The sequence below is a fragment of the Corella eumyota genome, chromosome 4 (assembly GCF_963082875.1).
Source record: "Corella eumyota chromosome 4, kaCorEumy4.1, whole genome shotgun sequence".
In the NCBI taxonomy this organism is placed as follows: domain Eukaryota; kingdom Metazoa; phylum Chordata; class Ascidiacea; order Phlebobranchia; family Corellidae; genus Corella; species Corella eumyota.
This window is the reverse complement of record NC_137493.1, coordinates 1,385,139-1,397,896: the sequence shown is the minus strand read 5'-3', so window position 1 is coordinate 1,397,896 and position 12,758 is coordinate 1,385,139. Positions and strand designations below refer to the sequence as shown.

Genomic DNA, 12,758 nt, shown 5'->3' with positions numbered 1-12,758 from the left:
TTTAGTAATCGGGTTTTTATTAATTCTTCTTTTAACTGTTCAAAATTTAACTTAATTTTTCGTTTGATGATATTTACCTTAAATCGTATTTAGTTTTAAAAGCTAAAAAATTTAATTTGCCGATTATATTACGAGGTGTTATATGTAGAGTAACGTTAAAATTTTTAAGCAAAAACAATATACCTTCAATGCCTTATATAGACTTTAAAAAAGTCTAATTTTTAATTTATTGTACCTGGTTTAAAAAACTAATATTCTTGATTTAAAAGTTCATTCTTATTAATTTGAAATTTATTATTATTTATAATTATAACTAGTTTACTAAAAATAAAAATTTTTCTTTTTTTAGTCATTTTTAGAGCGAGCGAAACCAAGTTTAGCATCAAATTTTATCAGTTTTATTTTATTAGCAGGTCGCCAACATTGTCTAGCTTGTAAAGTTAAGATAAAGATAAAAGTAAAACAACTTTGATGTCAATCAGAGCAAATTTTGGCCACCAAAAGAATAAAAACTTTACTTAAACATTTAAAAAGAACAAAAATCTTTAATAAATTTAATATTTTAAAACTAAACAAACTTTAATTCACTAAAATTCCAACAATCAAAACCAAAAATTAACTTAAACAATTTAATAGAAACAAAATAAAAATTTAAAAGATATAAACCTAAAAAAAGTATTTTTATATGTCTAAAAATTTGGCAAAGTTAAAAAAAAAACATTTTTTATAGTTTGAGTCACTTTTTAAATGATTTAAGTTAAAACTCTTCGATTTAGAATTTACTAAATCTTAAAATTATTTATTTACATTCTCATGATCCGTTTAAAATCCATTCTCATTTTGTTCCCACAGACTTAAAGGCTCCTCTCTGATTTAAACCCAAGTGGTCACGTGACTGATTTGAGGTCACGTGATTAGTTTTAAGCCACGTGGTTTAAATCTTTTTGTTTCAGTTGAATTAAGAAACAGGATTTAGTTTAAATTTTGAAAGAAAACAACTAATTGTTTGTTAACAATGTGAAGTGTTTTGGATTTAAAGAATATTGTTACGTCATAGATGAGTGATTATTTGGGATATTCCAGAAAATTAGAAAACAAATTTTGAAATTTAAAAATGTTTTTAGTCAATTTTTTTTACTACGCGTCTGATTCGCTTCATCATTTTAATTGTGACGTATGTTTACATTATACGTCATCAGTTGAGCTGTCAATCAAACGAGTGATTTATCAAGCCGCGAAGTTATGGAAATTCTCAAACTAATACCTCCGATTTAAGACAATAGGCAGATAGTGACGTGATAATTACAATGACAATACTTCACCCTTTAACCACAATGTAACAATTATTCAACTTTGTTTTAAATGTAATTTAATGTAATTGAAGAGCAAAGAGTTTTTGTGACTTTTTGCTTACAAAATCTTGTCATTAACGGAAATAAATTAAAGATAAAAAATTAGATTTTTTACAGATGTTAAAATTTTGATAAATTCCTAAAATTAAAAAAAATTCTTATTTTCTAATAAAACATTTATTTAAAATTTACTTAAAATAAACACAAAAAAGACTAACACGGACAATAATGACGTCACAATTAAAGTGTGACAAAACAATAAAGAAAGAACTAAAGAGAAACGAACTTTAAATTTCGAGAAAAAACAAATTTCTTGATGGAAACGAATTAATCTTTTTTAACAGGTGCTGAAGTTTAGCATGAACGCCGTGAAATTGGGACGACACTTCAGCGTGACTCTAGGGTGTCTAATATCGACTTTTTGACCGACTATTTTGGTTTATTTTAAGGGGAAACTGTAGCAAGATCGAGATAAGATAAAAGCAAATGATTGGATTGTTTATTGTTAGGAAATCGGGCAAGGTGGGCCTACTAGATAAATATCTTTAAATTGCTCGATTTAAATCTTGAAATTTGTAATAAAAATCTCAAATAAACCTAATACTAAATTCAACATATTTAGAAAATAAAAAATTTAAAAAAAATTTTCTATAAAAAATGAAGTTTTTACGAAATTGCGGAACAATACTAAAAACAATCGCCCATGAATACCACTCAATCGAGAATATTAAAAACAACAAATTTTCTTTTCTTTAATTTCCACACTTTGCTACTAACAACCCCCTTAGTGTGTATTAACAACGACACAAAACCCATTGTGACGTCACACGCATCGTGTCGCGCTCGTCACGGTCACGTGACACAACCCTAAACGTTCTGTAGTCGAGCTTGTAGATTGTGAAGGGCGAATAAAGAAGCGTTTCTTAAACAAAGAGCATCGGGGGCTGGGATAGGGGTATGAGCTAAGGCTTCTTGTTGAAGTTGGTTGATGAGACGTTGTGCTGCCTGCCTCTCCGCTTCTCGTTCTTCCGTTGTTTGTCTTCTGTTAAAATTAAAGTTTTAGATGAAATAAATTCAAGGTCTAAACTTTAATTTTGAAAAAATTCAAAACTTTAAAGAAATTTTTAAATAATGTTTTAAATAAAATAAAAATTTTTTTTTAAGTAATGTTTTAGATAAAATAAACTAATACTCTTAAAAATATTGATATTAATAACTTAAACTAAGGTTAGCATTAAACTGTATACATATACAAAATACTTTTAGCCTTTTGCGAGTTTAAATTTAATTTTAACTACTTGTTTTATTGTGCAAACTACAAAATATTGTATAGCTTTACAATTACTATTTAAAAAAAAATATTTTTTACCATTACGTTTTTAAACTATTTTATTCCTAATTAAAACGCATTTTTTGGGTTTAGCAAAAACATGTTTTATTAAACAAAGATGACCTTACTACTGTTATATTATTAAACAATGAAATATTGTACAGCTTCTAAAATATATTCTTTAAAAACGTAATTTTTAAAAAGTTCTTGATTTTTAAAACAACTTTATTAGGTTTTAGTAAAAATATGTTTTAATGGTCTGGTGCAGTTGAACTCTAAATTAAGGACAACTATTTTTACTACGGTATTATGAACTTAAATGTAAAAAAATATTCTCCAAAAATAATAAATTTAAGTTAAACAACATTTCAAAGTAATGTTATTTTTTTCTAAGTTACAATTTTTAGAGTTCAGTTTGTATTATTAGAAAACAAACAAAATAATAAACAAGTATAAATATTTAACAAAACATTATTGTTACGCTTAAGTCAATATTTAAACAAAAACACAAAATATTTGAAGAAAAAATAAAAGCTACTGTTTAGCGTAAACAAGATTAGGCGAAGTTAAACCGAGAATTACAACTCTAATTTCTTGTATACAAACAAATTATTACACACTGTGACTCACAATCGCCATTTTTCTTGTCATAAAACTAAGCCAAAAATCCGTGAAATTCAAATTTAAAGCGAGTAAAAAATGATAAGAAAGGCAGGTGAATCAATATTAAATATGTTTAAACCATGGTTTGCTTGTTAAGATAGTAAGATCCAATATAAAAGTGTGCAAATGGAATTATACTGACAGCTGTATATGAAATAGTAGGGCTACCCTAAGGGCTTTGCTGTGGTATTTCGATAAAAAATAAAAATTTAATTTTAAAAATGTAATTTAGAAATATTGGTTTAAAACTTTATTATTTAAATTTTTTATTATTTTTTTAATATGAAAGTTATTAAAATTATTATAAATTTTTTTAAATTATTTTTTTTGCAAACATATTTATTTTAAAAACTAAAAATTGAAAAAAAAAATTCAATTTATCTGAATATTTTATTTTTTATTACTTTATATTACATAAAGGTCATAATTTATTGAATTAACGAAGTTTATTTCAACATTTTTAATAAAATAACCTTTTTAAATTCACAAGTTATTAAACATTTATTGAATTTTTATTATATTATATCGAAATTTAAGATTTCTATGTTGCAAAATTATTAAGTTTTTTAACAAATAAGACCCCATAACAATTTAAAATCAATAAAAATACCACAAAACGGGTTAAATATTTCCCTTTTCAGCAGGAATGCAATTACAAGAACTTAACCTTGTATTAAGACTGGCAAGTTAACTAAATTTTGTTATTTTTGCTCTGTTTTCAGCCTTTAATTATAAGATTATTTGCAGTTTAATTAATTGTTGATATATACACACCAACCCATACCTCCCACAATATATTGTTCAATTATAATCACTTTTATGACATCACAGACACAATTGGATAAGTAATTATTAGCGCATAAAAGTGTGATTGTCGATTATGAAACTCGAATACACTTTTAAATGTTAAAAATCGTTTAAAAAATGCTTTTTATAATAAAAAGAAGATCACAAAAACTTGAAAAGATGTCTGGTGGTGATAAGACTTCTGCACGGTTCGTTAGTTGAAGCTCATTAGCAGGCTAGCAAGCAAAATTCGACAAATCTTTTGAACTTTATGTTTTTATAACAAGAAACCCAATTAAGCCGAAATTAAAATTTTTACTGATTAACTTTTTGTACAAAATACGTTTTCTTCCAAAATTCAATTAAAACTAATCGTTTTTTTACGACCGTGTTCAAAACAAGAGTCGTAACTACTTTAAATTTGTGGTCTAAACAAAAGTTGTAACCGCACGCGCCCGAATTACCGAAATCAATTTAGCGCAAAACTCGTTAATTTCAACTCCAACTAACCCTTATTATGACGTCACACATAGGTTGATTGTTATACCAACATCACGTCATCACGAGCTTAGAATCGATTCATTTTGAGCTTGGGTTTAAAACAACAAACCCCAGGCCCCAGCTGCATATTTTACCCATCTTACCCCATATCAGTTATCACCTCAACTAGCCCCACGTCTATTGTGACGTCACTTATAAGGAACAAGACCACCTTGTTCGATAAAAATAAGCGAATCAACAAATTTTAAACACATTATGACGTAACAATAAGCGAAGCGGATGAATATAAAATAAACTTTATTTTAGAGATAGTAAAAAAAATTCTAGAAAATGAATCTAGAATATTTCCAATTTAAAATAATTTACTTTTTACTTATTACATAACAATTGTGTGGTTTATGACGTAACAATAACAGGCCGATGCAAAAAAATAGACAATTTTTAAAAAAAAATTTAAACAAGAATATTAAAACCTTCTAACGTAGTTTCTTAGTTTAAATTTTAAATAAATTAGAAATATTATTTAATTTTGTTGAATTTTGTTTAACTAAAATTTTTAGTTTTAGTAAAAAATATTTTGCAAAAAAACAAAATGGCCGAAGTTAACACTTGTCGCAAAAATAAAAATAAAATTTTCAGATAAAAAATGTTGGTTTTTAAATTTAAATCGATTTCAGGGTTTTGAAAATAAAAATCGTAAAATTTCGAATAAAATAAATTTAAAAAAATTAAATTATAAAAAAGCGAATAATTTTATTTTCAAATTTGATCAAATTTTCCGCCAAATTGTAAATGACTTTAAACGTTGTTTAATTATTAATTTATTTTTAAACAAAATAGTTTAAATAAAATCAAAAATATTATTTTAATAAAAGTTAAAAATTTATCGAAAATAGTTTGTCTGTTTTTAAATATAATTACCCATTTTATAATTAAATTATAAAAACCACAATTTTTCACTTTAACAAAATATCTTTCAAACACTATTTTAAATATTTTAAAAGGAAAATGAGTATCATTAATCTATGTAATTACTATTCTGTTTTGTTGGTTTAAACGTAATTGTTAACAGATAATAATCCTATTGTTGCATTGTTGTAAGACAATACAATATTATTAACAATTGAGCAAATAACAGTTAACATATTGGTAATGTTAGATAGTTAATTAAAAGAAAATTAGGCTTTTGAAAAAAATACAAATTAAAAAATAACAAAATGAACAAGTTTGTGATTAAGTTATCACTATCAAAAATCAGATTATAATCTAGTGCAGCTAAGTGTACGATATATATACATATTCGTATCCAAATTGCAGGCCTATACAAAATAAATAAAACGTTTTTTTGTGTGGTGCGTGGGTTAAATTATCGCGAGCAAATATTAGTTGCCTGTTGCAACCAAATTAGGACAATTAAAATGCCGACTCTAGTGTGGGCTATCAACTAATAAAACACTAATTAACATACAAATATATATATATCCATGTATAACATGTAAGGTAATGCAAATTTAACAATATAAACAAATTAAAATTTTAACCCCACTTAAACAATCAACTCAACAATGAAGTTTAACAAAAACCTAATTTGTTTAAATTAACGACTCGGCTTTTCAAGTCACGTGATCATATTACTTCTGCGCACCACGTGATTAGTTGACATGACAACAACGTTACCATGGTTACCGACCTAATGGATGTTTTACGAACCAATTAGAGGCCACACATGTTAAACTATATTATGACGTCTCAATTATCTACAAAAGTCTATTTAATAAATGTCTAACAAGATATCACTATAAAAAATTAAATAGAGAATTTTTGATAAAAATGACGTCATAACAGCGGTATTATGACGTCATTTGATGGAGAGGCGAGATTGTTATGGCAGCTGTTTCTTAATAGCGGAAACAAATTTTACATTTTAATAAAAATTGAAACAAAATTTTCAAAATTCTACAAAACCCTTTCAAAACATACCTCAACTAAGCCTGTAAAAGTTATATTTCACCGTCAATTTAAGTGGATATTTTAAGTTAAAGAGTGTAAAAGAATTCGTGGTTGTATTAGGAGTCCAATTATTCTATGTTTAGATATAACTATCGTTAAACTTGATTAAAAATATAACTTAAAAAACATTTTGACAATAACCAGAAAAAAACATAAAATATTACTAAGTCATTTTAGTCGTTAAAAATTCTGGTAAAATGAAATTAAATCACGTCATAGAATATCATATATGACATCATAGTAAAAATAAAACTGAATTAAAATAGTTTAATATGTTGGTTTGGATAGTTTAACATACAGTGTTATATAGTGTTATCTAAACAAATTAAAAATAACGCCCGCATATGACCTTAACATAACCTTCAATATATTAAATAGACATCTGCAGAATATAAATAAATATATTTATGTCATGAGGCAGATATTATATTGTTTATAAATATTAAATCAAAATATATAAACATTTACTGTCAAATATATTTAAACTTTGGAATTTTGGATATTATTATTTTTAAATATTGAAATTTTAAGACTTAAAATTAAAATTTGTAAAATATTAAACCCAAAACTAGAGTTTTAACAAATTATTTTGAATATAATCTACCAAAAATATCTTTACCATAATTTTTATATTTACCATCACTTTAAATTAAAACTAAACTTATATTTAAAATCCATTTGCTATATATTAGGAAAACAGCGCGCATTAAATAAATATAAATAATAAGCCGCTTACGTCTAGTTTATATGTAGGTTTAAAATCAACTACAAATTATAAAAATATAAATTTAAATCTTAAATATTTGCAAAAACCTTTGATCCTAAATCAATTAAACGTTTTATTAACAAAAATTTTTATGAGCCAAATATTTTATTTTTGCCTAAATTTTATTTTAAATTGTAATGTAACTGAATATTTATTTGTAATGTTTATATTTTAATGATATTTACATTTAAAAATAAAATTTATGATTTCAAGGAAAGCGTTTCGAAAACAAGTTGAAAAAGGTTAAAATTTAAATAGTTTCTTTTAAGATAATTTCGGCCAATTTTAAAACCATAAATATGGGTAACTACCCATAAACAAAAAAGTGTAATTTAGAGTCTGTGTAATGTAAACGTTAACTAAACTATTTTAAGCAGAGGCCGAATTTTTATAAGTATTATTGTGTAAATCAAGTCAAAAATCAAATAAATGTGTTATCTGACAACACGTTAAAAACAATTTTAAAATCCTTAAGCATACTTTTTACTTAAAAGCAACAAAAGTTGTTTCAAAGTAATAAAAATCAAACCAAAATGGAAATAGTTTGAATTTTATCGATAGTGCAAGTAAAGCCTGTAAACTTATATATGTAAAACCGAATAATAATCTAAATTGTATTTACCTCCATTTGGTTCTTCGATTCTGAAACCAGGTTTTGACCTGAGCATCGGTCATTGTTAAAGTTTTTGCCAACGAAGTTCGCTCTGAGCTTGCCAGATATTTTTGCCGATGAAATCTTTTCTCAAGTTCGCAAATTTGAAGTCGGCTAAAAGAGGTTCTGGGTTTCTTTTTCTTGGGCGGGGTTCGGTTTTGGTAAGGGTGACCGATACGACGTGTTACTATAGAAAAATATTGAGCATTTTATATAGTAAAAATGGAATTTGTAATAAACGGAAATTTTTTTTAGTTTGGTCAATTCTACAATAAAGGATTTTTAGTAGATAAGTTTTAAGGGAAACGCGTACTGACTATGCTTTTTTCTTGTTTAAATAAACTTATAATTGGTTCTATAACGTTAGTGTCTGTTTAATGGCGATTACCACACAAATTTAGGTTTGTTTTTTGTGGGTAAAACTTTTCTTAAGCTTATATGCAAAACACTGAATAAAAAATGATTAATTTGAGTGTGGTTTTTATAAAAATAAATCTAAAAAATAGTTTGGAAAATTTTTAATTTAAACAGATATAATAAATTTTCCATGTTCAAATTTTTTTCCCAAACATTAAATCAATTAACCCTTGCATTATGGTATAACATTATTTTATTTTACCAAAAATATAAAAATGGTTTAAAAATGGTTTTGTTTATCTGTTGGTTTAAGTTTTTTTTTATTTTAATTTTAGCGCCAAGAACCATTTATATATTTTTTTATAAAAAAACGCAAGTATTATAATAATGTTTTTAGTAACCGTAAGTTTTTATCCGTTAAGTAATAACAAAATTCTGGCAGCATATTATTACAGGTTTAACTTAATAACTTGTTAATCACTTAATCTCCGACATAAATATGATGAACGATATTCAACAGATCAAACCTAACAAGATTCCTAATAAGTTGTAACAATGTTTAACAATTTTAATTTAAAAAAAATGAAAACAATTTATATGATTTATGTGTTTTTTTAAATTGCTTAAGATCACCAAATACTTATTTTTTTGTAAACCTTGTAATATTTAAACATACTGTTAGTTTAATAGTTTCCTAATTAGATTGTTGTGTAAGTTAGTGATAAGCTAAAATGTTAATTTTCGGTAAATTGAACAACTTGAAACCGATTCGCATTTCAAGTTGCAAAAGTCATTTGTTAAAACGCGTAAAAATGGCAAGCAACAACAATATCTTAAGAAGTACAACTAAACCTGTCAAAATATAACTTAAGAATAATTTAAACAAAGTATTTAGTTTCAAAATGCTTTGAATTTTCTTATCTCGGACAAAAATAACAAAAGTTGTTCATCAAAGGTAGAAACCTGGGTTAATCTGTCTTGTTCATGAGATAACAATCTGAGACAAGTAAAGTGACCGCTTCAGATCACCTGTGACTGGCCATTACGATTGTGCCACGCGTCACACGTGTGGCCTGACATGACATAATCAATCACGACCCTTGTTTTGTTATGTTTAAACTTGTTTGATTTTTATAACAAATTATTTGTTTATTTTACCCCAAAATAAGATTATTTAAATTTTTGAGTAATGAGTAATTTTTTTAGAAGATAATTACCGCTTTAATCGTTGTTTAATTATGTTAAAAACTGGCGAAACAAGTTAAAAAGAAATACTTAACAGCTTAATTTAACCACATTTAAACAACCTTTAGATTAATTTCTAAAAATGTCGCAGAATTTCAAACTTTTCACGTTTTCTGCTTTGAAGAAAAATGAAATCGGATTTAGGTTAAGGTTTTTAAACGCAAGTTTCATATACTCTGTAATCTCAATATTTAGATAATAAACAATCGTTTGATGTTAGTTAGTATTACATTGAGGTGTTAATTTAATCAAATATGAAAACAAATCTTAAAAGTAAAATGGCGGGTGCTTTTAAAACCGCAAATAATATTAAAAGTATCATTTTTTGGCGGGTTTAACAATTGTTTTTTTTTAAATTTGTGAAAGAAACAACTACGTTATATTCAAATTTAGAATGGTTTGTTTTTGCGGACTTTTTTGACCCGAATTTTATTTTTAAAGAAACATGTGCAACCAATGTTTCCTGTTTAGTAAAAAAGTAAAAATATATGTGTATGTTCGGGTAGCAAAAAATTAACATTTACGACGCAAAGAAGTAGAGATGTAATATAGTGTGCATTTAAATGTATACTGGGCCCACTTTAAAGTATTTTGTTACAGTTGATTTTTAAGGCATTGACAATACCAGAATATCTATAACTACATCAATTTAATTAAGAATATAGTCTTTAAATTAAAAATCTTTACAATAAAAATTCAAATACTTACAAGCAATTCTTTCCCTTCTGCTTTCCATCCAAGGAAAAGTGCTTGAAAGTAGTGAAGATCGATGTAAAGGTCGATGTGGAACTCTCAAAAGATTACCACTAGAGGCTGCTGCAACAGCTGAATCCACGACTGCCATTGCAGCAGCTTGTTGACTTAAATTTGAATGAGAAGGGGCAATCGCATGACTTATTGCGGGGATTGATAGTGATCCGACCCCGGCAGATTGAGACTGCATTCCGCCGGATAATAATGCCGCTGCTGCCGCGTAGCCAGAGCAACAATTGCCGTAACACTTAGCGGCCGAAAAAGCGCCCGAATAAGTGTGATTATTAGTTTTGTTGTGTAAATCATGATTTGGGGTGTTGTTAAGAAGGTTAGAACGTTCATTGTTTGTTGTTTTATCCTCACTTACCCCTGAAACTGCTCCCTCACGTTCACGAAAACGACAGTTGCTGAAATTTGAAAAATGGCGGGAATTATTTGATCCGAATATCGATGAATTAGCCTCACTTGACGAAATCGAATCAGACGAATTTATAGATGAAAAACCGTACGAATTCCCAACATTATCTAAACCATTTTGGTAGTTTTGCTTGTCTGTAATACCATTAGTTAAATCAAAACTGTTTGTGGTGTTTTCCTTTGCTCTGGCGCACGAATTGTTAAAGTTCGAATAATCATGACCGTAAAAACTTGAATTTCTTCCACTATATCCATGATAATAAAACGAAGAATCAGGAATTCTGTTATAATGTCCGTTATACAGATCCCCACCCCAGTAATTACTAATTTGAGGATAAAAATATCCGTTGTTAGTATTTGATTTTTCATTCCCATTGCAATTCTTCGCGTCATAATGGTTTATAGAATAGTTGTTGTATGACTCACGAACTATATTGTCATCGTCCATATTAGAACCTTCAGATTCTGGACTTAGAATTTGGTTGATACTGAATGAGATATTTTCTTGTGATTGAAGGTGTGCTGGTACTGGTCTAATTTGGTGCATTGCAAATTTTAATTCAACCAAATATTGCCAGCAAGTAGTTTAGGTTTAGATTAAAAGTAAGTGTTAAAAACTCGAGGATTACAACTAAGTTAAAAAGCTGAATATCTTACTATAGCTTATCTCTAAGAAGTAAACAAAAGTTTAGACAATAATCCCAAAGAATTAAACTAATTTAACTTAAATTACCAAGGTCTAATAAGTTTTTAATTACATATAACATGTACTCTTAATTCAACTTCTAATATTTACAAAGTTTATTATTTAAATCTTAAGCATGTACTATTAGCTGTATCCGATTTCAATAGTCAAGTACTTGCCGAAAACACTCAATTTAAACTGGTTTTAAACTGCGTACTGACAGCTCATAGACTTAAAAACACTGCTTAAGCCTCCACAAGCTAAGTAGCTGCATTTTTTTTTTTTGATTTTTTCAGTGAATGTTGTACGCTATAGCATAGATAGGAACTTGTGAACATTGGTCTAAATGAGAATAAATCAATCTGTTCAAACCCAAATTGACTGACACTTTCTAAATACTACAATATGCTTGATTTTCGGCCATTTTTTCTTATCAACAACCGCAGTTTAGCTTGAACTAAAGCATCAACAAATTATAAACTAGCTTACAAGCGCCCACTAACGGATAGAATATTTTTCTAAAACTAAGTCTAAAAAATTAATTTCTAACATAAACAAAATAACCTAAATTCAACTCAAAAACAATAAGTTGTAAAAACATAACTTTTAAAAAATGTTAAATGACCAGTCAAGAAATAAAACATTAGAAATATTAAAAAAAGTTTGTGAGCATTTTAATTTAAATCTTTTTTGAGAAGATAAGAAATCTAAGCGATCTTAATCTCAGTTCTCCTTTCATCACACACTCTAATGAAGCGAAGCTCTTAAATACTTTGTTTTGATTGGAAGACCTCGTAGTCTATTCGATTTTAAAGGATAACTAGATATCCTAAACCGTGCGGGCAACAAATAAATGAAATAATTCCAGATATTTGAGCTCATTTGAAACCTTATATGTTGATTAGCACCACAGCGACTGCCAAGTCTTTATTTTGAGTAAAATCTCGTTTACATTCTTGTTGTTTTAGTAGAAATGAGGCGTGAAAAGAAGTAGTAAATATGTCAAATTATGTTATTTGAAGAGAACGAATTAAAGTTAATTATAATTTTAAGAGGGCCGGAAGCTTTTAAAATATTATCCCTCATAGTTGAAACAAGTTCACAAGACTGTGTTTTTCTTTAAACTTTCATTTTTAAACCGAAATCTTTTTATATTCAAATACCGTTTAAAAAAACAAAAAAATTAATTAAAATAACACCCAAAAATTATTAAAAAATATCCCAAATTTAATTTTAAAATA

The 12,758-nt window shown here is 26.9% G+C and overlaps 1 protein-coding gene across 1 annotated transcript; it reads right to left on the bottom strand.

The window, feature by feature from the left end:
• Nucleotides 1-1,581: 1,581 nt before the first annotated feature.
• Nucleotides 1,582-11,489, bottom strand: LOC145751305 (uncharacterized). The gene is made up of 3 exons (XM_082567419.1): nt 10,371-11,489; nt 8,031-8,247; nt 1,582-2,394 (listed from the first exon to the last, which is right to left on the bottom strand). The coding sequence occupies exons 1-3, from the start codon at nt 11,377-11,379 to the stop codon at nt 2,220-2,222; spliced, it is 1,401 nt and encodes a 466-aa protein (XP_082423545.1). The 5' UTR covers nt 11,380-11,489; the 3' UTR covers nt 1,582-2,219.
• Nucleotides 11,490-12,758: the final 1,269 nt, after the last annotated feature.